Below are 26438 nucleotides of genomic sequence, written 5' to 3'. Positions count from 1 at the left end.
TGAAGCCTCTACAGTTGAAACTGGATTTGTTGAGAGACATTCCATCCAAACCAGAATGCATGAAGGCTATGTCAGCATATGTGAATGATGTCACCATAATAGCATTAGACACTATGAAAGGTGAGGTGGCTGGCACCATTCTAAAGAAATATATAACAGTGACAGGAGTAATGGTTAACCTGAGCAAGTTGGTAGACTTGCAGCTGGGTATCTGGAGAAGCAAGTGCATATCACCCCAGCATCTTGGGGTGCTGTACTGACAAGCTATATTACTTGGGATCTGATTTGGTTCTGACCCCCAGGTGGATAAGACTTGGGCTGAGAGGAGACTAATCCCTGAAAGGTCAGGTTGATGAATACATAATTTGTTTCCATTATCATTGCTTGACCATTGTGTTTTACCTTAGTTTTTCATCCAATCAAATTATGTGACCCTTCTTGCAGAAGGGTCACATTCTACTGGCTCAGGTTGTATATCTTCTGCCAGTACAGTCTGTGAGAAAGGCTAGGTGTATCATGTTCGATGATGTGCAGACAAGCTCTGAGACTGCAGCATCTTCAAATATTTTGGGATTGAGTTGCTCTTCTGGGTCAAACAAAGGCCAAAACTTGGGGGCCTGACATTTTAGTGTTGTCAGGTGTTCTCAGCACTCTGCTAGTCAGGCAGTGCTGCCAATAGAACTTCCCTGTTAGCAATCTTTAGGGAACTACTTGTAAAGTAGAGCAACAACATTCTCAGGAACATTCTGGCTGCTGGCAAGAATCAACTGGCTGGTCTGTTCCAGAAAACTTTTGGCCTGGGAATATGGATAACTTCCAAAAATTCTTAACTTGGCAATGCCACCACTGGGGAGTTTCCAAGCTCATCTGTACAGTTTTCATCTACTAAATTCCATTCACAAGGTATTGGTCAACTTGAATTTATGGTAGAAGAGTTTCAGATAGAGTGAATCTTATTATATGGCATTTTACCCCATGTGCTATGATGTAGGATTGAACTTGGGACCATATGGTTGTGAAACAAATCCTCTTAACAAAACAGCCTTGTCTCTATTCAGTCAATGCAATTTCAATTAAAAAAAAAAATTCTATTCAATAGTTGATCCTGAATGAAATAAACCGATCTATTAAGATACCTACCTGTACTGATCTTATTAAGGTACCTTTCCTGATACCCTTCAGATACCAGTCTCTATTCTCTAAGTTTTTTGCTTCCTAAATTCTCTACTTTGGCATGGAAACACTTTTGCTACCCTTCCATCATAAGAACTGGCTCAGTGCTCCATTTCAGTGAAAAGCCATCAGTGGCACAGTGCTCCTACTGATCACACCTGTAGGTCTCACTCATGGAATCTATTTTATAATTAGTTGATCTTGGCTAGAATTAGAGCACAGTATTGGTGACTGAGGACAAACTTCCATCTAAATTTATCATAAAAAGTTGTAAGTTTTTTTGTTTTTACTCTTATTCTTTATTAGTCTTTAAATTTCTTGGCTTACTTCCATAAACTCTTTCTACAATTGCAGAGCTATTATTCCATTGAAGTGTTCATCTACGGATATCGATGTAAAATGTATGTTCTATCATTTGAAGCAAAACATGTTACATAATCATGGCTCTTTAGAAAAAGCCTTTTATGAACTTGATACGGTAGGTGTTAACTTTTCTTCTTGTCTCAGTCGTTTCGGTCTTACAACTTTTGGCAAATAGCAATTTTGTTTTCATTAATGTTGGTGGAAACTTGATATTTTCTTACTGTCATTGTTGTTGCCATCATCATCATCATCATTACCAACACCACTACCACCACCACCACCACCACCACCATCATCATTATTACTGCCATGTAAACACTGAATCCTCATTGTAGCACAATAGAGATCCACCCTCACCTCCTTCACCACCACCACCACCACCACAACAACCACAACAACCACAACAACAAGCTTTGATTATCACAGGGAAACAAAGTTTTTGTTGCATTGATGCCAGCACTTGTTCTTAACTCATTGAGATTGCTGAATTCAAATCTGAAGTTAGTTTTTTTTCTCTGTAAGCTCTAGATTTGATGCAATTCAACGTATTCTTTTTTCTTGAAATTTGGACACCTCACGCAATGTGACATGGCCTATCTGAAAATTTTATGGCCATACAGTCTTAAAACTAGACTTGAAATAACCACCTGATACATACATGCATACATACATACACACACATACACACACACACACAAACAAACAAAGGTGCATAGCTTAGTGGTTAGGGTGTTGCACTCACGAATGGGAGATTGTGGTTTTGATTCCCAGACCTGGCATTGCATTGTGTTCTTGAGCAAAATACTTCATTTCCCATCGCACTGTGATTATTTGCTATCCAACTTCAAAAAAGCATGTAAAGCAGCTGAAACTGCTCGCAATATCAATGAAATGTTTGGTGTGTAAATGACCAGTGAGTGGTCAGCTTGAAAATGGTTTAAATGATTTTGCAGTGGAGTCCTGAGCCTTGAAGACCATGAGTATAGTGGACGCCCAGCTGTCATCGATGATGGTCAATTAAAGACTGTCATTGAGAAAGATCCACATAAAACCACTTGAGAACTGACAAAAAACTTCAAGTTAGCCAGAAAACTGTCTGCAACCATTTGCATGTGATAGGAAAATCAAAAAAGCTCAACGAATGGGTAACACATGATTTGAATGAAAATAAGAAAATGTGCAGATATGAAATTTGCTTCTCACTTCTCTGTAATCAGACCGATCCATTTCTTGACTATATTGTAACTTGTGAGGAAAAGTGGATTCTATACTATAATAAAAAATGTTCTTCACAGTAGTTGGACCATAAGGAAGCACCAAAAATCTTCCCTAAATCTGAGCTCTTCAAAAAAAAAGGTTATGGTGACTGTTTGGTGGTGTACTGCTGGACTCATCCACTACAACTTCTTAAAAACTGGAAAAACCATTTCTGCAGAAACAATTTGCCATGAAATTGCCAAAATGAAAGAAAAACTGCTACTCCTCCCTCCCAGACTGGTCAACAGAAGAGGACCAATCATTCTTCATGACAATGATTGACCACGTTTCACTAATGATGCTCCAGAAGTTGAGGGAACTTGGCTACAAAGTTCTTCCCCACCCAGCTTATTCTCCTACCAATTATCACTTTTTCAAGCACATTGATGGTTCCTTGCAAGAGAAGGAGTTCAAAAATCAAACTGATGCTGAAAGTGTGTTCAAAGAGTTCATCAGCTCCAAAACTCCAGATTTTTATGTTACCAGAAGAAACAAAATTTTAACTTGTTGGCAAAAATGTGTTGATTGTAATGGTACTTACTTTGAGGAATAAAATTTCTGCATTGCTGAAATATATTATGATGAATTTTATGTTTCAAAAACATTGATTACTTTTCACCCAGCCTGATATATATATATATATATATATATATATAACACGTACACACACACACACGATAGCTGAATAGACAGATGTCTGTCTCTGTGTTGTAAATGCAGATGTACAGATACTGCTTGGTTTCATTTTGTTTTCAGTTGTTTGGAGTTGAGTTGAAACAAGCCACGAGAATCTCATGAACCATTACCACATATAAACACGGATCTTCTATTTAATCAAAAGAATTCATCATCATCATCATCATCATCATCATTTAACATCCATTTTCCATGCTGCTATGGGTTGGACCATGGGCTGGAATTCAAAAACAAAATTTTTTTCTGAAGCTAAATGGTTCTCATAGAATCCTCCTCCTCCTGCTTTCCATGCTGCCATGGGTTGGACGATTTGACTGAATACTGGCAAGCCAGGAGGTTGCTCCAGGTTCCATTCTGATCTGGCAAGGTTTCTACAGATGATGCCCTTCCTAATGCCAACCACTCCAAGAGTCTAGTGGGTGCTTTTTACATGCCACCAGCAGCACGTAATCTTTGTAATAAATTGTCTCCTTTCATGTTGTTGTGTTTTCAGCACAAACGAGGATGGTTAACGAGAATGGACATACGGTTTGTGATGATTAGCCTTATAAAGAACATTAACGACTATGAACTCAATCAGATTGTATTGAAAATGGATAAAGAACACACAAATTTTATTACTTTGGATAAATTTCTGGCAGCTTTTAAAGAAAACGAACTGACGGTAAGCTTAGGTCTTTTATATACATACATATATATATATATATATATATTTTTTTTAATGGTATTTGTAAACTCTTAACGGCTATAGTCTTCTTGTAAGGAGCAGAAAGCCCCAGGCATTATTAGCTTTGGAAGACGTAATAAGGAATCAATGATGGATCAATAATGGCTCAGGGTCATACAAATCCTCTAATTAACACAATGTAACATGTCCAATGTGGTGGTACCTAATGTAACACAACAAAAGGGGAAGGATGCATGTATCTATGTGTGTATATTCTTTTATTCTTTTACTTTTTTCAGTCAGTTTACTGCAGCCATGCTGGAGCACCACCTTAAAGGGTTTTGGTCAAAGAAATTGACCCCAGGACTTATTCTTTGTAAGCCTAGTACTTATTTTATCAGTCGGTCTTTTGCTGAACTGCTAAGTTACAGGTACATAAACATGCTAGCATCAGTTGTCAACTAATGGCAGGGGGACAGACACATACATACAGGAGTTGGGGCAGAATAATGGAAACACCTTAAAATTTCAAACAAATTTATTTTAATATGGGGTAGGACCGCCTTTGTCAATAATTACAGCTTGAATTCTATGAAGTATGGACTCGTACAAAGTTTGAATTGTTTCCAAAGGAATTTTTGTCCATTCTTCAGCTAAAAACAGTCTCCAGTTCTTGTAGTGATGATGGTGGAGGATATCGACTCCTTACCTGTTTTTCTAAAATGCACCATAAAGGTTCAATAATATTGAAATCTGAGGACTGTGGTGGCCAGATAAGATGTTCAACTTCACCAGAATGTTCCTCGTGCAATTTTATCTGTAATAACTTTATCTGTGTGAATTGGTGCATTATCTTCCTGGAAGATAGTGTTTCTCTCTGGAAACAGTTCTGCAACCATAGGATGAATTTGATAAAATAAAATGCTTAAATAGTCTTGACTATTAATTCTGCCATGAAGGGAAACCATTGGGCCAGTGGATTTCCAAGATATAGCCCCCACCCCACCCAGCTCATCACAGATCCTCCTCCATGTTTAACAGTTGGAAGAAGGCAGTCTGGATCAAATGCTTCTTTTGGCTGTCTCCACACATATACTAGGACTGGTGGTTGGAAATAAGGTAAAGGATGACTCGTCTGACAAAATAACATTCTGCCACTGCTTTAGGGACCAATTCTGTAGGTTTTTACTCCATTCTAAATGCTTTGCAACGTTTGTTTCTGAAAGTAGTGGTTTTCTGATTGTAGTCCTCTCATGAAATCCAGCTTTGAGCAGCTCCCAGCAAACAGTTTTTGTGGAAACTGGGTTCTCAAGGTGGTCATTACTTGGTAGCTGTACTTTTGTGATCCTTTCTGATAGTTTGTGTAAGAGTCTTATGGTCCCTATCTGAAAGTTTTGGTTTCCTTCTAGAGTTTTCTTTTGACAAGGAGGTTTTTCCCTTTTTCTCAAAGGCTGTCATTACTTTTGAGACAGTACTTCTTCATACACCAAACATTTTGGCTGTTTTCATTACGCTAGCACCTACCATATTAGCACCAACAATTTGGCCTCATTGAAAGTCTGATAGATCTGTCATTTTAATGAATTTTAATTACCTTTTTCTGATAATATCTGAAAAGAAACAGCAATTTTAGCAAAACGTATTAAGCAACACTAATAATAAATAAAAAAAACTTAAAAATAAACAAGCTTTTGACGGTTTCATAAATATTTCAAAATTATGATGCTATGATGCTAGGTGTTTCCATTATTTTGTCCAACCCCTATATATATATATATATATATATATATATATATATATATATATATTTATATATATACATGACAAGATTCTTTCAGTTTCCATCTATTAAATTTACTCACAAGGCTTTGGTCAGCCTGAGGCTATAGTAGAAGACACTTTTCCAAGGTGCCATGCAGTGGAACTGAACCTGGAACCATATGGTTGGGGAGCAAGCTTCTTACTACATAGCCATACTATGTATATGTGTGTGTTGTAAATGCAATAAATAATAAAAGAAGAAAAGTCACAACACAGGAGAGACAACACTGCATTAGCTTAATGCATAAAAAAAGGAGTGTTAACATTTTGGGCATTAGTCCTTCATCAGAAGAAAGAGAAAAAGCATAGGGGAAATGAGAAAGAAGAAAAGTTAGAGAGAAAAAAACGTAGGCAAAGGGCTGGGAGTCAGATGTGAATATAGTTCTATCTATAGTGGGGAGGTGGCATGTGTCAACTCAAATGCTTTTAAATCAGATCCCGATGCTGGATGTTCAAGAACCAAATGAAGGGAAAATTTTCAATCCCAGTATTATTCTGATTCCAAAAAAGGTATAATATGTCCTTGTAAAGCAAACATAGACTGAGATGCAGGGGTCCCAGACGGACAGACAGAATTTTTCTTTTATTATTATAGAAGTTTTCTTCATTCTCTAAAATTTTATTGACCCCTTGTTGATTTTTTTTCCCCTTTCACAGGAATTTGATACTCAATGCCCCACAGACAGAAGAAAAACAACTGTGGTAAGTAAATCAGTTGTTGCCATTGGTGATGTGCTGTTTTGCCCAGGTCTGCCCTGAACAAACTACAAATGGTCAAAAGATATTCCAGCCATGACCATCCCATCTTTTTGTATACCCATGACTACATTAACCAATGTGTCCTTTTTATTATTCGTCCCCTCACCAATTCCCCATCTCTTTTCATGCCCCCTCTCTCTTCATATAGTCTTGCAAAGTCTACCTGCCACCACTCTCTGTTTTTTTGTCCCCACTTACTTATATTTGACTTCTTGTACTTTGGGGGTTCACCTTGACACTTCACCACTATTTTATATCTCTTTTCCAGTTAGTCCTACCCTCTTGTATAACAGGGTAACCACGTAGCTCCTCTACAGCAAGAAGTATGTTTTGTTCTGGCCCCTTTCATCTCTCATTTCCAAGCATAACGCCACTTTCATCTCTTCTGTTATCTCCATCAAAGGGGATCTTAATCTTGCAATCTGCATGATGATCTCACTAGTACTAGTGCTATAAAACAGGACCCAGAAGGACATCTAGCCATAGAAACTATGCCAAAGCAGAGATCCAGGCATCATTCATCCCTCAGTCACATTAGATCCTGTCAAAACATGTAAACATGTTTGCATGGAAGATGGACATTGAAAGATAATAGTGATGGGATTTTGGTTTATTTGTTAGTTATTTGTTTAATAAAGTCTGTAGAAGTTATCTGAGTGTTTATCAGCTTGTGAATGCATATCTTTCTGTGTGAGTGTTTCCATTATGTGACATGGATGTGAACAGTACAATCTTAAGGCATAAATACTGCAGGCAGTTGTCTGGGGTCCCACAAGTTTAGAGATCCTATGTTAAACTATGTATGTTGTGGCTCACTGTCAATACTGGATACCATAGGCCCCAATACATTGCATTGTGCCATAGTGCTGGTAAGACAGCTGTGGGTGTTTGTGTGAGTGAATGCATACGTGAAGGAATGTTTTTGTCATTTTGCTAGCATTACTTGCTAATTCTGAGAACTTCTGGCAAAATAATAATAATAATGAAATTATTGTATTCAGTGCTCAGGTGCACCACAACTTGTCAGAAAGTGCATATAGAGTATATGCAGTAATGTACAAATGTCTGGGAAGCGAACAGTGTATGAGTCAGATACAAGCTTGTGTGTGTATGGAGGGGAGAAAATCTCAGAAAGCATGGAAGTTTTGAAGGATGCAGTGCTCCGACAACTAACAACTGATGCCGGCAGTCTGTTCCATGCTTCAGCAACTCTCAGCGAGAAAAAATGTTTCCTAAAGTCATGGGAGCTGTGCTGTTTTCTGACTTAGTAAATATGTCCATAGGTGTTAGATGGGTGGAGTTTGAAAAGGTGCTCAGAGTTATTGTTTGTAAGATGGTTGATAATTTTATGGGTGTCTGCCAAGTCAGCTGCCAGACGTCGGAGTTTCAATGTGTCCATGCCCAAGGAAGTAAGGCGTTCAGAATATGGCAAATGCCTGATGGAGGGTATTCTTTTGGTTGCACGTCACTGAACGGCTTCCAGACGATTGATATCCTAGGCAAGATAGGGGTTCTAGACCGGTGATGCAAATTCCAGGTGAGGTCTTACCATAGCTATATAAAGCCGCAGATAGATAGTCGAAGAGCAGCTCACAAAAGATTTGGTGAGTGATGACAAGACACCCTCAGCCTTCTTGACAATTTTAGCGACACTGAGTTTTGATAATTTTGTATCAGCTCAGGAAAGTGTTTCAAAAGAAATTCTCACCAAAATTAAGGCTGGTCTGAATGATGGGCAGATGGGCAGATGGGACGAGTGTAATATGCTTTGCTCTCTTTGCAGCATGGTGTTTCTGTATCTTTGTTGATTTTTTCTGTTTTTTTTTTAGTGTGGTGACACTAAACAATCAGCTTCCCAAAGACCCAGCAAGAATATTGAAGACATCCTTAGGAAGTTTGTTTCTGCTAATAAAGATAGACTATTGACTGCTTTTGAAGAAGTTGATTATGCTTCTATAAATGGAATTTCAAAAGGGGATTTTCAGTGTATCTTGCAAAGATGTGGCATTGACATCGATCCAGGAAATGTAAGTGAATCTATGTTGCCAATGTATTTATTTTAAACTGCCTAAGAAATGTGTTACTTTCACAAAATGTGTGTGTATCAATCTGTCTGTCTGTTTGTCTATCTATCTATCTATCTATCTATCTATCTATCTATCTATCTATCTATCTATCTATCTATCTATCTATCTATCTATCACTATATATATGTACGGTATATGTGTGTGTGTGTATGTATATATATATATAAACTTAGATAAACTTAGATATGTTTTGACCAAAGATTGGTCCATATATATATATTTTTTTTTCTATAAGCTTAAAGCTTATGGCGATCACCATGCAATGAGTAAGAAAAATAATCTAATAAAGGAGCATATAATTTCTTGACAGGACAGAAAAAAGAAGGCTTTCCTATCCACATGTAAAGGTAATACACTTAGTCGCGTTAACAAAAGGATGTGGGTTCACCTCCCACGCAGACAGGAATGCCTTCTTTTTTCTACCGAGACTATTTTCCTTAGTCATTGCACAGCGATTGCCATAAGCTTTAAGCTTATAGGATAAATACCATTATTATTACTATTTACAGGATTGTAAACACAGCGCCGTGTAAAAGACCATTTGCACTGAAAGCCAAGGAATCTAATGCTCTTAGCTTAGTTTTTCCTTGGGGCTGGCCAGATTGGAGCAATCTCAAGATTAATCAGCCGAAATTGCGAAGATGATCCGGTTCTTGACTGAAGATTAAAGTCTTCGAATGACCCGTCCGTGTTTTTTGTACCGCTTATCTGGATGTTTTGCGTTCTTGTCCCATTTGTATTTATATATATATATATCTTAGGAAGTTAAAAGTTATAGCCAAGCATAGAGTGACCATTGGTTTCGCACCTATAAAGTGCTTAGCAATATAGGGGACTCATCACATTCAAATTGCTGAAGGTGCATAACCTCTCTAGAACTGGAATACGCAACGGTTGTGTTGGTTATGTAAGCAAAAAATATTTATCTGTGCTGCGGGTGGGATGGGGTTATCTCCCTTACATCAACTCCAACCATGGTAAGATTCGAAGGTGCTGTCGTGAGACTTATTCAACGAATGGGGAATTCCAAATCTGAAGCAGAAAAGGATTTAGATGGGAGTGTTGATGAATACTTTTTTCCTGGAGTTTAAGAAAGTCCCCAAGTCAAGTGAGTTTTTTAGGATTCAAAGCTTACACCATTGCTCCTATTTATGTAAGCCCTGGTTGTTCAAGGAGCTTCCATTTAACCGTATATATAGTCAGTATATAGGTGAATGTATGTGTAATATATATATATATATATATATATATATATATATATGTACATGTGTATATATATATATATATATATATATATATATGTATAGGCCTCACTGAGGAAATGACCAGTGACCGAGACCTTTGGAAATATGCTGTACATGAGAAGACCAGGCAGGACAAGTGAGTCCAGCCCACTTATGCATGCCTTTCCTCCCTTGGACACAAAGACCTGTTGAGGCAAGCGAAGTCGATATAGAACCTCATCCGACGACAGGCACCCATGCCAACCCCCTTTGCTTGCGAAGACATGTTGGGGCAAGCGAAATCGAAATCGAATTGAACCAGCCAGGATCCCTGGTCTGGTGGTACGTTAAAAGCACTATCCGACTCGTGGCCGATGCCAGCGCCGCCTCGACTGGCTTCCGTGCCGGTAGCACGTAAAATACACCAATCCGACCGTGGCCGTTGCCAGCCTTGCCTGGCACCTGTGCAGGTGGCACGTAAAAAGCACCCACTACACTCACGGAGTGGTTGGCGTTAGGAAGGGCATCCAGCTGTAGAAACATTGCCAGATAAGACTGGAGCCTGGTGCAGCCTTCTGGCTTCCCAGATCCCCGGTCAAACCGTCCAACCCATGCTAGCATGGAGAACGGATGTTAAACGATGATGATGATGATGATGATATATATATATATATATATGTATGTGTGCGTGTGTGTATATATATTTATATATTTATTTATATCATTGGCCACTTGTCCATGAATCAGGAAAAAGAAAAATAACACTCTAAAAGAGAATTTGAACAGTTATACTTTTCTATTTTTGAATAGTATCTTCCTGGTTATGGCACACAACCTGTCAGAAAGTTCCCATTGGTTTCATGTGTGCCATTGGACTTGTCAGATCTGGTGGCTGGAAGCACATAACCTCTTCTATGCTGGAGGTACATATACAACTTTGGTTAGATTTGTGGTGAAAAAATGAAGCAAAATTTTACTTTTGTGGGTGTTAGGTCCAGGCATATACATGATGTGGTCCTTAAACCTGCTGGCTGTAAGAGATTCATTATAATAGGGGGCTACTGCATTAAAATCTTCTTTATGAATGTATAGGTTTGAAGTCCACTTACTGAGACCCTTTATAAGGTTTTCAAAGACTATAGGTGGGTGGCATGGGGTTGTCTTAATATATGACAGACTTTCATTAGGTTTGCAGTAGGACCTGCATGAGCCAGTGCTTGACTTGCTGAAAATAGTAGTCAAATTCTCTTGAATTACACTCACCACTGTTCTCTGGTTTTCTCTACTCTTCTCACCTGCATAGAAAGAGTCTTATTTAAATTAGTAAAAATGCATTTCACATAGTCCCATGGATATAGGAGATTATCCAGTGAATGTAACTTAAGGGCTTAGTTCATCTGTGTGCCTAGTGTCAGAAAGATATTAACAAATACCTCAAAGCCCTTTGCAGAGAACGCTCATGTAGCACTAGCAATGAATGCCTTGTGAATGGTCGATGGAACATTAAGGTTGTCATTTACAAAACAGAGTTGGTAGTGTCCAGCAACTGTAACAACAGCAGCAATGAGAGGATACATACATAGAAATATGTTGGAACAATGGAGGACCCTTTTAAAGCCAGATTAAGTAACAATAGGTCCTCTTTTAGGATCCAAGAGACGTGCAGAGTTACAATACTAACTAGCTATATATGGTGATTAAAAGAGGAAGGAATACCATATGAAATGAACTGGAAGCTGCTGCTGCAACCTGGGCCATACCTCAACAGAAGCAGATGCTGCAAACTAGAAGGGGAATACTCAAAACATTTGCACAATTTAGGTGCTTTCTTTTTTATTAATTTTGTTAATATGGTCTTCCCTTTTGGCTAGAAAACAGAGAAGTGTATGCAGGCACAGCTGACCCTCTTCAGCCATGGCTGGGGCCATACAATGGGAGACATCATTTTTTTTGTTCTAAGAAAGAGTTTTTGTTTGATTTATTTTTCACCAAGCTAACCAAGTTTGTATATCTGCCTCCAGCATAAAAGTTGGCTATGTGTTTTTAGCTAGCATATCTGATGAGTCATCTGTATTACCAAGTGCAATAGTAGACACAAAAATCAATGGCAACTTTTTGACTGGTTATATACCATAACCATGAATATGCTACTCAGCAACATGTATTATGTGTGTGTGTGTGTGGTGTGTGTGTGTGTGTGTGTGTGTGCATGTGTGCGTGTGAAGGCACATGGCTCAGTGGTTACAACGTCGGGCTCATAATAATGAGGTAGTGCATTTGATTCTCAGACAGACTGTGCATTGTGTTCTTGAGCAAGACATGTTATTTTGCATTGCTCCAGCTGCAGAAATGAGTTGCGACATCATTGGTGCCAAATTGTATCAGCCTTTGCCTTTCCCTTGGATAACATCAGTGGCAGGGAATGGAGGAGGCTGATATGCATGGGCAACTGTTAGTCTTCTATAAACAACCTTGTCCATGCTTCCGAGGGTAACTTTCTAGCTGCAATACCATGGTCATTTGTGACTGAAATGTGGAGAAGAGTCATTAGCTGGTGTATGAGGATTATTGGAGGACAATGATGTTTTGAAGTGTTTGAGGGAGGACTTTTGACGAAAGTGACCGGATCTGTGGAGCACAAAGAATTTTGATTCTTCAAGACAACAAGGCACCCTGTCACTGAGCTCTCCTCAACAAAAACGACTTAGTGTTGCTTCCACGCCTGCTCCATTTGCTAGATTTAGCACCTGCAAACAGCCATCCTCTTCCCCAAGATGAAAATGCAGCTCAAAGGTCACTGTTTTAACACCGTTGTTGAGATCCAGAGTGAATCACAGAAGGTTCTTGACTTGCTTACAGAAAACGACTTCCAGACCAGATTCCAAAAGTAGCAGGAATGCTGAGACTGGTGTGTTGCTGCTCAAGGTGACTATTTTGAAGGGGATGATGTTAAACTTAGGTACATCAGTTATTTCTTATTAAACATGACTAGTCTGGGAACTTTTTGATACCACTTTGTAGCCACAACCCAATTACTGAAACAAGTATATGATAGAATATAATCTACTATAATAATACTCTTGTGTCTTTCTCTGTCACAACATATGAACGAGAAAGGAAGGAGTGATAGATGGATATGGAAGGGGTGAGAAAAAACAAAACAGCATTTCAACTCTGCGCGAGTATATGTGTGTGTATGTAAAAAGGGAGGATTGTGAATGCTTGCGTGTTTGTGTGCAATGGAAGAAGGATGGTGAACATTCAACGTTGAAAGAGAAATCAAACAGTGTTTCAACTCTGTGTGAGTATACGTATGTGTGTGCATGTACAGGGGAAGTATGTGAATGTCAAAAGACAACCACAAGATAACACTGACAAGTGTTTCAATTTGGATTTACCATCCATATTATATCTGTTTCGTTAAAAATAATTATTACAATCACACACATCTACACAAACATATACATATACAAACTTATTAGAGAAAATAATTATTGCCTGAGTGTATCAAGAATATAAATCAACTCAGTGGAAAAGTGTATTATAAATACACGTTTAACAGTTCATACATGTGCCTAATTTATTTCTATTAAAAAATTTATGAAATAAATTTTGAATCGGGAGTTTTTACAACATCAACTTTAAGTCACAGACTGTTTTGTGTGACTTTAAGTCGTATGAGTTTAAGTTGGTTTCAGTAATGGAGAGTGCAATTGAAAGGAGAGGAAAAAGTTGGTATTTACCTGCCAGCTCCCATATTTAGTCACAGCCAGCTTTATGTGGCCTTAAGTTGTACAAGAAGGAAGGAAAACATAAAAATTTTGATGTTAATTGTGGATAGATTTTTCACAGAAAAATTTGGTCATAAAAGAATTATTAAACTAAAACCTTGGTTTGTACCTTATTTATATATAAAATACTACAATTAACTTTCTTTTTTGATGGTATAGGGCCAGCTAGTATAACATAATATAATATATATATATATATATATATATGTATATATATATATATATATATGTGTGTGTGTATATATATATGTGTGTGTGTGGCTTTGTATCTTTGTTAGAAACCATCTTTTTCCTCAAAGAAAGAATTTAAATAATTAAAAACAGAAGAGAGCACACACACACACACACGTATGCACACACACACACACACACACATACATTCATTCATTCATTCACTTTCTGTTTCCAGTTTACTACAATATGGTCCATAATCCCACTGAACAAATTTGGAAATGTGATGTACCAGGATTTCTTAGACAACATTGACAGTCCTGCCACTGCAGAGAAAGTGATGCCAGATGATGAACGTTTTACTTACTCCCCAAAGCCAGGATCCCGCCAGGTGTGTCAGCTCTATAAACATATTTTCACTTCATTGAACTCTACCTCTCCTCTCGCTCTCATTCATTACAATTGTTTCCATTGTAGTTCCTTTCCAAACATCTCTTATCATCTTCCCTTTACGTTCTCTTCCTTTCTTGTTCTCTCTTTGTTGTAGTCTTTATTTGTTGCTCTCCTTGCTCTCCCTTTGCTCCCTCCACTTTTTTTTTGTATTTTTCCACTCATGTTTTTAAGTCACATGACTCTAATTGAGTCATGATTTTTTTTTATTCATATTTGTGTTTTTAAGTCATGGAAGTCTAATTTAGCCACTTGACTTTTGAAGTCACATGACAAAAACACCATTTTTTTGGTCACATGACTCAAAAGAAGAAGTACAGTGTCCACATCCTTTTTCAGAACTTGTGAGACTGTTAGTATCAAGAGAGAATATTATCCTCAAACTGAATGCTAGCTGTATAGAGTACTTCATTGAAGACAGCTATAAGGCAGAGAGCTGGGAGAGTCATTAGCAAAAGAAAATGCTTACTGGCATTTCTTCTGATGTTTTATGTTCTAAGCTCAAATACTGTTGAGGTCACCTTTGCCGTTTGTCCTTTGAGGGTTGATAAAATGAAGAAGAACTGGGATGAGGTGATGGGCAGTGTGGCCAATCTCACCCAGAAATTGAGTGCTGGGATCACGGTAATGAATTAAATCCCTCTCTTGAAATTGCTTTGAATTCAAATCTTCCTGACATCAATAAATAAAGCAACATTGAGTCTACAGAGCAACAATTATGGATACAGTATCATCCATTGTACTTCCTTTCCAAACATCTCTTACTATTTTTCCTTTATCTTTTTCTCTGTCCTTCTTCTCTCTTTGTTGTAGTCTTTTTTTCTTTTGTTGCCCTCTTTGCTCTTCTTTTGCTTCCTTGACTACTTTTGCTTTTTGTCAGTCATGTTTCTTCTAAGTCACATCATCATCATCATTTAACATCCATTTTCCATGCTGGTGTGAGGGTCGCACCACACAGCCATGGATACCATGGCTGGTGACCTTAATTCAAATGAAAGATTAAGTCTACTGCCCACTGCTTTCTGTTTGGGTTTTGTGAAAGATGTAACAAAATTATGAATAACATATTTTACAAGACTCTTAGTACTGATCTTTTTTAAAACCTTCAATATTACTTTTGCAAGTCCCTAATGCATCTAAACACTACTTGTAATTCATAGTGCATCACAGCTCACCATTTAAGAACCATTTGTGCAATTGATTGCAGAAACTATTAAAGAATGGTTATAACACATATCCAGCAGCTATTTTACTTGAAAAATGGTTAAATAACAATTACATATACAGAAAGTCATGTGATGCTAATTATGAATTTATATATCTTAATGTTGTTTCGATATATTCAAGAGGTGTGAATTCTAATATTCTTGATCACTAAATAAGGTTACTTTTGATTGGTGATCATTTTCCTGAAAGCCATCTTCTTCAAATACTCTTTGGCATCACACAAGATTCTCAATTTCTCTTTTGTTGAGTTGCTGCAGTCCCAATTTCAGTGAATGTCAGAATCCAGATGGCAAAATCTTTCAGAAACTAATTTCCCTCGGCACCTGCTTCCAATACAAGTCTCTCTTCCATTAGTTGTACTTTCTTTAACTTCAATGTATTCACATATACACACCATGCTTATACTTATAAATTGGTGATGTTTATGTGTGTGTGTATACAATAATCCCTCAACTTTCATGGATGTTACATTCCATGCAATAGGGGAAAATCCGTGAAGTAGAAAGAGTACTGTACTGTATGTTTTTATTATTTTATAATTCCTGCCACTCCAAAGCTTTTCTCTTACATTATTTCTACTGCAATAGTGGCAACATGAAATTCTTTCATCATCTAGCTCTGATAAAATATTTGCTAAAAATTATATTAATATGTCTTGTCTGTTGAAAATCCATATTTTTTGCAGCTGAAGATGGCATTGTTTGATTAAATGGATCTGGCTGAAACAGTCGTGTTGCATTAATACCTGATATCCTGTTACTTATTTGATATGTATGCATGTATGTATGTATGTATTTTTGTGTGTGCCTATGTGTCTGTATTTGTCCCCCAATGTTGGTGTGTTTACATTCTCGTAACTTAGTAGTTCAGGAAAAGAGACCTATAGAATACGTGCTAGGCTTTTTTAAAAAAAAGTCCTTGGATTGATTTGTTTGACTAAAAGTGGTGCTCCAGCATGGCTATAGTCAAATGACTGAAACATGTAAAAGAATAAAAGAATATATCTTGACATTGATCTCATTGATTATGCCTCCCCTACTCCACTCTCTCCCAACCATTTGCAATCAAGAAGATAAGAACAGGAATGGCAACAATGAAGGTAAAGTTTAGAACATTCATCTGTTGTTTGTTGACACTGCCATTGACCGAAGCCGAATACCCTCATCACTCTAGCGATTAGATCTAATGCTGCTCCATCACACCCAGCATTCATTTATTATTCAATAGATTTCAGTGTCTTTCTCTAATTCTTCATTACATAAAACAGCTTTCATAATCTGGCTGTTTTATCCTGTACTAATCCTCCTGTTTATTGTCATTGCCCGTTCGTCTTTCTCTGATGATGATGGAAAAAGATGAAGATGAGGATGGTGGTGGTGGTGGAAAATGATGATGATGATTGTAGATGATATGATGATGGTGATGGTTTTGTTATTACTTCGTTTCATATCTCTCTCTCTCTCTCTCTCGCATACATACACACACACATTTTATAATACATACAGTTGATGCATATGTGTGATTTTCTTTCAGTTTCTTGTAATGTTTTGATTTTATTGTTTTCTTTCTTTATATTCTCTTTCCATCTTTTCAACAGACACCGTCTCCAACTTCTGAAAGCAAGAATAAGGATACTTTCTGGAGCAGTGTAAGAATTTTTATTAATTATCTTTCTTTTAAATGAGATTTTGTTTCTTTGAATCAATGCAATGCTATCCATCAGCTACTAAATACTAATTGTGGAGGAAAATTAATTTTGACAATAAATAAAGCACAAACTTTCCCATCAGTAATCTTTAGATTCTTGACCTGTCAAAGCTACCGTCAATTAATAAGTGGAGATGTGTGGCTTGGTGGTTAGGGGTGTTGGACTCATGATTGTAAGGTTGTGGTTTCGATTACTGGACCTGGTGATACATTGTGTTCTTGAGCAAAACACTTCATTTCACATTGCTCCAGCTCACTCAGCTGGCAAAAATGAATAATCCTGCAACAGACCCGTAAGTACCCATACAATGTGCTACTTGGTTTTTACAATGCTTACATTGAGTTTCTGTATGTCATAGAGGTAATTAAAAGAACATTTTGCTATGAAACACTGCCTTAAAAAGTCCTGTCCAATGCATACCAGCCAGGAATAGTGTATATATAAAAATGATGACATGGTGAAGATATGCAATGTTGAGATTCTAGGGTGCCTGGTGTTACAAATGCTATTCGCTGTACTGTATGGAGAGTCCAGTGTATGAGGTGGTATCAAAAAGTTCCTGGACTAGTTCTGAAATGGGCCAACAGATGACAACACACAGATACATGTGCAGTGAGAGCTAGCAGTGACCTTCATGAGGCAGTGTGCTGAGTGACATTGCTGTGTTTACTTCGCAAGTTGTGAAATTTGAGCTTTTGTGGATCCTGTGTATGATAAGTACAGGACAAAATAGCAAAAACATACACAATAAGCACAAGAGCTCGAACTCCCCGTGAATTTTATGTTTAAACATTTTTTGGATGTTGCTGTCTTATGAAGTTTCCCTATATTGTCGCTAAAAGCATGAAACAGGGAGTAATAAACAGTCCGACAACTGATGAGGAGTTATCTTCTTTTAGTATTTTGTCATGTACTTTTCTCTCGTGTGTTTACATATTTTTTACTCATTGGTGATGTCCTGTACTTGTTGTGTATGTTTTTGGTGTGGCCAGCGGGCAGAAACATTAGCACACCGGGCGAAATGCTTAGCTGTATTTCGTCTGCCGCTATGATCTGAGTTCAAATTCTGCCGAGGTTGACTTTGCCTTTCATCCTTTTGGGGTCGATAATTTTAGTACCAGTTACGCACTAGGGCCAATGTAATCGACTTAATCCCTTTGTCTGTCCTTGTTTGTCCCCTCTGTGTTTAGCCCCTTGTGGGCAATAAAGAAATAGGCATGTACTGGCACTTGCCACCATCTAATTAACTCTTCCTCCTTTACTCTACCATCACATTTATGTTCTGATCCCCATTCCTTGTGAGTGTGCCATGGCACTTTGCCGCCATCTCTTTCCTGCTCTCTCTCTTGCACCCTTGTTTTCTTCACTCTCTCTCTCTCTCTCTCACCTCCTCTGCAGCAAAACACCTGTTTCTGTCTCTATTATTTCTTTATTGCCCTCAAGGAGCTAAACATAGAGGGGACAAACAAGGACAGACAAAGGGATTAAGTTGATTACATTGACCCCAGTGCATAACTGGTACTTAATTTATCGACCCCGAAAGGATGAAAGGCAAAGTCGACCTCAGCGGAATTTGAACTCAGAACGTAACGGCAGACGCAATACCATTAAGCATTTCACCTGGCGTGCTAATGTTTCTGCAAGCTTGCTGCCTTGCTCAAGAACACAACGCATTGCCCGGTCCAGGAATCGAAACCACAACCTTACGATCATAAGTTCAACACCCTAACCACTAAGCCACGCGCCTCCACTGTCTCTGTCTCTCTATCACATTCTAACCTTTCTTCATCTGGCACAAGATCACCTCCTCTCATCCTCCTCCCCCCTCTCAAAGGATATCATCATAATGACCACTTTTCCATGTTATTCTTGGAATTTGCTTACCTCTCATTACAATCTGAACTCAATCACACACTGGTGCACTTTCTGTCTTTCTGAGGTTGGTAAAATATATCCCTGTAAACTACTGTGGTAGATTCTATCAATAGTATCCTTAAAGGGGACACCCCAGCATTAACATTGTCTTACTCACTGAAGCCAGTAAAAGAATAAATGTATGCGTCTAATAACCAAGTAACTTAAACTATTTGATACCAACCTGCCTTGGCCCATTCATTATACGGATTGTACAAACTTCCTATTTTAAAGTGATTGAAATCGATCAAAATTATAAAATTTGGTTTATGTTCCGAGCATTAGCTTAATTTTCTTTTTCAAAATCAAATTAAACAAAGGAAGTGCATTTATAGAGAAATATTTTAACGAAAGTGTTAATGCTCAATAAATTGAGCTTTGATTTATCTACATTTATCCTGAAATTTTCTTTTTAAGGCTGAAGAGATTCTGAAAAATGTTCTTAACGAACAGCAAACCAAGTTTCTGGGTCAAATTGATGCTGAATGTGGCAACCGGAATCAAGTAAATCTGAAATCTTTGAAACAAATTCTGGACTCGATGGTCTTCCCTTTGAATGACTCACATTTTAAAAGGTTAGTTTCAACGATTAATGAGTGTGTGCATGTGCATTCACGTGCTTTCTCAACGTCTTTATATTTATTCGTATCTCTTGGGTAGAGGTGACATTTATGTCTTGTATTTATATTTATTCGTATCTCTTGGGTAGAGGTGACATTTATGTCTTGTATTTATATTTATTCGTATCTCTTGGGTAGAGGTGACATTTATGTCTTGTATTTATATTTATTCGTATCTCTTGGGTAGAGGTGACATTTATGTCTTGTATTTATATTTATTCGTATCTCTTGGGTAGAGGTGACATTTATGTCTTGTATTATATTTATTCGTATCTCTTGGGTAGAGGTGACATTTATGTCTTGTATTTATATTTATTCGTATCTCTTGGGTAGAGGTGACATTTATGTCTTGTATTTATATTTATTCGTATCTCTTGGGTAGAGGTGACATTTATGTCTGTATTTATATTTATTCGTATCTCTGGGTAGAGGTGACATTTATGTCTTGTATTTATATTTATTCGTATCTCTTGGGTAGAGGTGACATTTATGTCTTGTATTATATTTATTCGTATCTCTTGGGTAGAGGTGACATTTATGTCTTGTATTTATATTTATTCGTATCTCTTGGGTAGAGGTGACATTTATGTCTTGTATTTATATTTATTCGTATCTTGGGTAGAGGTGACATTTATGTCTTGTATTTATATTTATTCGTATCTCTTGGGTAGAGGTGACATTTATGTCTTGTATATATTTATTCGTATCTCTTGGGTAGAGGTGACATTTATGTCTTGTATTTATATTTATTCGTATCTCTTGGGTAGAGGTGACATTTATGTCTTGTATTTATATTTATCGTATCTCTTGGTAGAGGTGACATTATGTCTTGTATTTATATTTATTCGTATCTCTTGGGTAGAGGTGACATTTATGTCTTGTATTTATATTTATTCGTATCTCTTGGGTAGAGGTGACATTTATGTCTTGTATTTATATTTATTCGTATCTCTTGGGTAGAGGTGACATTTATGTCTTGTATTTATATTTATTCGTATCTCTTGGGTAGAGGTGACATTTATGTTTGTATTTATATTTATTCGTATCTCTGGGTAGAGGTGACATTTATGTCTTGTATTATATTATTCGTATCTCTTGGGTAGAGGTGACATTTATGTCTTGTATTTATATTTATTCGTATCTCTTGGGTAGAGGTGACATTTATGTCTTGTATTTATATTTATTGTATCTCTTGGGTAGAGGTGACATTTATGTCTTGTATTTATATTTATTCGTATCTTGGGTAGAGGTGACATTTATGTCTTGTATTTATATTTATTCGTATCTCTTGGGTAGAGGTGACATTTATGTCTTGTATTTATATTTATTCGTATCTCTTGGGTAGAGGTGACATTTATGTCTTGTATTTTATTTATTCGTATCTCTTGGGTAGAGGTGACATTTATGTCTTGTATTTATATTTATTCGTATCTCTTGGGTAGAGGTGACATTTATGTCTTGTATTTATATTTATTCGTATCTCTTGGGTAGAGGTGACATTTATGTCTTGTATTTATATTTATTCGTATCTCTTGGGTAGAGGTGACATTTATGTCTTGTATAAACAATGGAATAAACACCTTACTTGAAAACAAGAAAAAGTTGCTTCCACAAAGTACATCTGGCTTCAAAAAGTCTCATTCAACTCATGCCTGTATAGAAAAAGCAGATGTATACACACACACACACATGCATGCACATCATCAGTGTGACCCAGTATCTGAACGTCCCTTTTCACTACTTCCTCCCACGTTTTCCTGTATCTACCCCTTCCACAGATTCCCTCCACAATTAGAGATCATCCCTAGGCTCCCTCCACAGAGGCAATATAACCTTTCTTGGGAACAGTTAAGGGTTGGTGACAGAAAGTGCATTTGGCTTTATAAAACCTACCTCTACTTGCATGGGGCAGATGAAACTCCAAGATAGAACTTTGTTTCTCAGTTAGAAACTATCCCCTTGTCGGAAGAATTCCTAAAAGGTAAGTATTTAAGGGATCACTTTCTTTGCTTGTAAGCCCCAGTTTTTTAGGATTTCCTTTTAGATATTCAGCAACATAAGGTGTGCGTATGTAAAGATACAACTTAGAAGATATTATAGTTGTATTGAGTATTTCTTCACAGTCTTTAGTCTTGTTTAACAAACTGGTTGATTGTGTTCCAAAATAATCTTGATGTGTCTGATTGACTGAATCCCATTGGCTAAAACCTAATTAAGATTATACAAGATTCATTTTGAATATTTTTACCAACACCAAAAGATTCTTCTTTTGATAAGATTCCTCTTTTGGTGTTGTGTTGGTCATCATCGTCGTCATTGTGGTCATCGTCGTTGTCATCATCATCATCAACAGTAGTAGTAGTAGTAGTAGAAGTAGTTCTGGCCTTGTTTTTGTTTCTTGAAATCACCAATGTTAAAGCATCGTGATAAACACCAGTAACAGCTACAGCAGCAACAACAACAGCAACAACAGTGAATGGTTCGGGCCCCGAACACCAAATAGTTTCTTAGAGAATGTAAATGAAATCTAAATAACAAAATAACCAGCAGCAACTATGAGGATTAGGAGTACAATAAGTCTTCAGCTGGTCAAGATTAGAACCTGTAACATATTGTATTTATCTATGATAAGCCTTGGTGCTAATCCTTTTGCTGGATTAGGATTTTTCAAGATAGCTTCAAACTGAAGATTAACATCACTGATTTCAAGAAAGAAAAACATAGTCAGAACTTGAAGAGGAATCTTTTGGTGTTGTGTTGGTAAAAATATTCAGAATATATCTTGTGTAATCTTTGTGTAGTCTTAAATAGGCTTTAGCCAGTGGGATTCAGTCAAGGGGACACATCAAGAATATTTTGAAATGCAGTCAACCAGCTTATTAAACAGGACGAAAGACAATGAAGAAATACTTGAAAGAGCTATAATGTCTTCTGGCAAGTTGGACTCTTACTTAAGTTCTACTTATATTATTAGATATTGAAGCAGTAATCCTGAAAAGTTGGGGGTTTCTGGCTAAAGAGAGTGGTCAACAGGCATTGTAATTCTGAATTCTCTCTACAAAGGGGGCGAGTTTCTAACTGGGGAAGAGTAAAGAGTTACATCATCCCACCACCACCACCACCACCACCACCACCACCACCACCACCACCACCACCACACCATGAAGAATACATACGGTATACGTATATATATATATATTTATATATATATATATATATATATATTATATATATATATATATATATATATATTTATATATATATATATCTTTTATATTTTACTTGTTTCAGTCATTAGACTGTGGCCATGCTGGGGCACTGCCTTAAAGCATTAGTCAAATGAATTGACTCCCATCACTCTTAATTTTAAGCTTGGTACTTATTCTATCAGTCTATTTTGCTGAACCATTAAGTTGCATAAGTTGCAGGGATGTAAACAAACCAACAATGATTATCAAATGATGGTGGTGGTGGTGGGAGAAACACAAAAAACACACACATACATACAAAGGGCTTCTTTCAGTTTCTGTCTACCAAATCCACTGACAGGGCTTTGGTCAGACTGAAGCTATAGTAGAAGACATTTGTCCAAGATGCCATGTAGTGGGACTGAACCCAGAACCATGTGGTTGGGAAGCAAATGTCTTACCGCATGGCCACACATGTTTCCAGGTGATGTTATTAAGTTATCCATGGCCAGGGCCATTTCTGGCTGAAACTTTTCTAAGTATTCTGTGTGTGTATGTGTGTGCATAACTATATACATGTATGTATATAAAACAAAGTCAGGAGGTGTGAGAGGCAAGTATCAATTTATTTATCTATACTCACCTCACACATACATACATATACCACAGATGTACATACATTACATGTGTGTATTATATACACACACTCACATTGATACATATATATATATGTATGTATATGTGTGTGTTATATATAGAAATATATCTATATTTGTGTGTGTGTGTATGTATACATACACAAAGAGAACAAGAAACAGTGGGGTGGATATAAACAGCTCAATTGCTATGAAGGAAGAGTGTCATTGAATCAGTTTGACAAAGGCTTCTGACTATGGCTATGAATTTACTACTGGATGATCAGTTGTTAAGGGTATCTTCTACAAGGCGGTGAGCTGGCAGAAACGTTGGCACGCTGGGTGAAATGCGTAGCCGTATTTCGTCTGCCGTTACGTTCTGAGTTCAAATTCCATCTTTGCTTTTCATCCTTTCGGGGTCGATAAATTAAGTACCAGTTATGCACTGGGGTCGATATAATCAACTTAATCCATTTGTCTGTCCTTGTTTGTCCTCTCTGTGTTTAGCCCCTTGTGGGTAGTAAAGAAATAGGTTCCTGCATTGGTTAAAGGAGTTGCTTGCTGCTAAAGGCCAGTTACTTCTATAGTTAAAAAACTATAACTGTCATTCACAACCTGAGTAATAATAAAGACAAATGTTTAACTCTGCATCAACTCTGACTGAAGAGAACTATATTCAATTCTTAAAATTACATGTAACTAGTTTTTGAATCTTGACACATTTTGGTAATAAAAATAATTAGCATTTCCAGTTTATTCAAAATAATTTCAGTTTTTAAAGGAGTTTCACTTGCAACAGGAAATGTCAAATCTTTTGTTGCATTGTTCTTAAACACTTTACCCTTTGTCTGAAACAATGGCACGTCTTTTCTATTTTCACAGATTTTAGTAATGCCTGGTACTTTAGATAAAAGTTTTAGATTTTCGGTTTAACTGACCCAGTCATAGCATAAGGGATGGATACCTTTTGCCAAAGAAGAGTTATCTTTTCTGCTGCAATCTTGACAATTTGTTTAATTGAAGGATCTTTCTTAACTACATTCTTTTCTTTTTCTCATTCAAACAGTTTAGTATGTCCTTGTAAGTTGGCAAAACTCACTCGCTAAGATCACATGGAGTACCAAATATTGGGCATTCAATATCCTGACGCGTTATTGGCTTATAAGTCATCACTAAATGTAAACAACACTAAATTTAACACGATTGTTAATTTTAATACTATGACCTAAAGTCAAGGTACAAAGCAGAAAACTTCACACATGTATGACCTACGTCCACATGCAACGACTGTTGCAGAGGCACTGGAGAGAAGTTCACACTCCCGGTCTCTTTATAGTCAATGTGCAACCTCAAGATATTATTCGATTGTATTGAAGCTTGATATGCAACCTCTTAAGGATACTATATTTACTGTTTTGCATTCTTCTATGTTGAAATATGTTTTTGTTATGACTTATAATCCATAAAATCCAAAATTCAACCCAAAATAGTGACTTTAAAAATTTTTCAGTCATGTTGTGGAGGCCTGAAAAAAATATTTACCCCCAAAAGCTCTTTATACACCTTTCTTTTAACCCTAATTCACAACAAAGTATCAATTCTTGGTTACCAATTTCGAAAATTACATTTTCTGCTCCACCCTAATACACATATATATGTGCACACACACACACACATATGGTGAAGGCACATCGCTCAGCGGTTAGAGCATTGAGCTCACAATAATGAAGTAGTGGGTTTGATTCCTGGACTAGACTGTGTGTTGGGTTCTTGAGGCAAACACTTTATTTCATGCTACTCCAGTTCACTCAGCTGTAGAAATGAGTTGTGACGTCACAGGTGCCAAGCTGTATCAGCTTTTACCTTCCCCTTGGATAACATCAGTGGTGTGGAGAGGGGAAGCAGGTATGCATGGGCGACTGCTGGTCTTCCATACACAATCTTGTCCAGACTTGTGCCTCAGAAAGTAACTTTGTAGGTGCAATCCCATGGTCATTCATGACTGAAGGGGGTCTTTACCCTTTTTTCTTCACACACATATATATATATATATATATACACACACACATATATATTTATGTAATATATATATTTATGTAAATATATATATATATGTACACACATACAATGACCTTTCATTTTCTAACAAATCTGTTTGTTTGGCCTAGAGCTATAAATGGAAGAAATTTTTCCAAGGTACACTGCTGTAGAAATGAATCTGAAATCACATGTTGAGAAACAAGTCTCTTAACCCCTCATCTACACCTGCACCTATAGATATGTCTAATGTTTGTTTGTTGGCTTGGAATACATTTATGTTTTAAGTAGCAGTGGTTAACACTCAATTATCTTTGTTATCTCTCAAATACAAGCATAACTGTCTACCAAGGGGACTCTTGTATATGGTTTATGTTAATGCATGAGCACCTGACTGCCGTGATACATCAAATATTTTCTTTGTAACTTACTGCTGAACCTGGGCACTTAAGTTCAGGTTGCTAGACATTAGAATAAAAGTAAGGAACATTTAGTTGGATGTTGAGTTCTATCTCTGTTCAAATTAATTATATATTTTAGAATAATGCAAGCTTACCAATAGGGAATTGATCAATGGATATATTGTGATTGCTTTGAAATGCAATCAGTCATCAATAACTCAATAACTATAGATAGTAATTTGTAATATGT

At 37.0% G+C, this 26438-nt stretch overlaps 1 protein-coding gene across 1 annotated transcript in view; it reads left to right on the top strand.

Annotated features, from left to right (window-relative positions):
* LOC115223297 (EF-hand calcium-binding domain-containing protein 6-like) overlaps positions 1-26438 on the top strand; it is a 177683-nt gene that overhangs the window by 118013 nt on the left and 33232 nt on the right. The window contains exons 12-18 of the mRNA XM_036512316.1: positions 1528-1651; positions 3983-4153; positions 6635-6679; positions 8566-8763; positions 14247-14399; positions 17283-17333; positions 19725-19882. Of these exons, the coding sequence (XP_036368209.1) occupies positions 1528-1651; positions 3983-4153; positions 6635-6679; positions 8566-8763; positions 14247-14399; positions 17283-17333; positions 19725-19882 (900 nt within the window). The remainder of the gene's footprint in view (positions 1-1527; positions 1652-3982; positions 4154-6634; positions 6680-8565; positions 8764-14246; positions 14400-17282; positions 17334-19724; positions 19883-26438) is intronic.

This window comes from Octopus sinensis, linkage group LG22 (assembly GCF_006345805.1).
Source record: "Octopus sinensis linkage group LG22, ASM634580v1, whole genome shotgun sequence".
Taxonomy (NCBI): Eukaryota; Metazoa; Mollusca; class Cephalopoda; order Octopoda; family Octopodidae; genus Octopus; species Octopus sinensis.
Note: the sequence above shows the minus strand (reverse complement) of the source record. Positions and strands in the feature narration are given on the sequence as shown.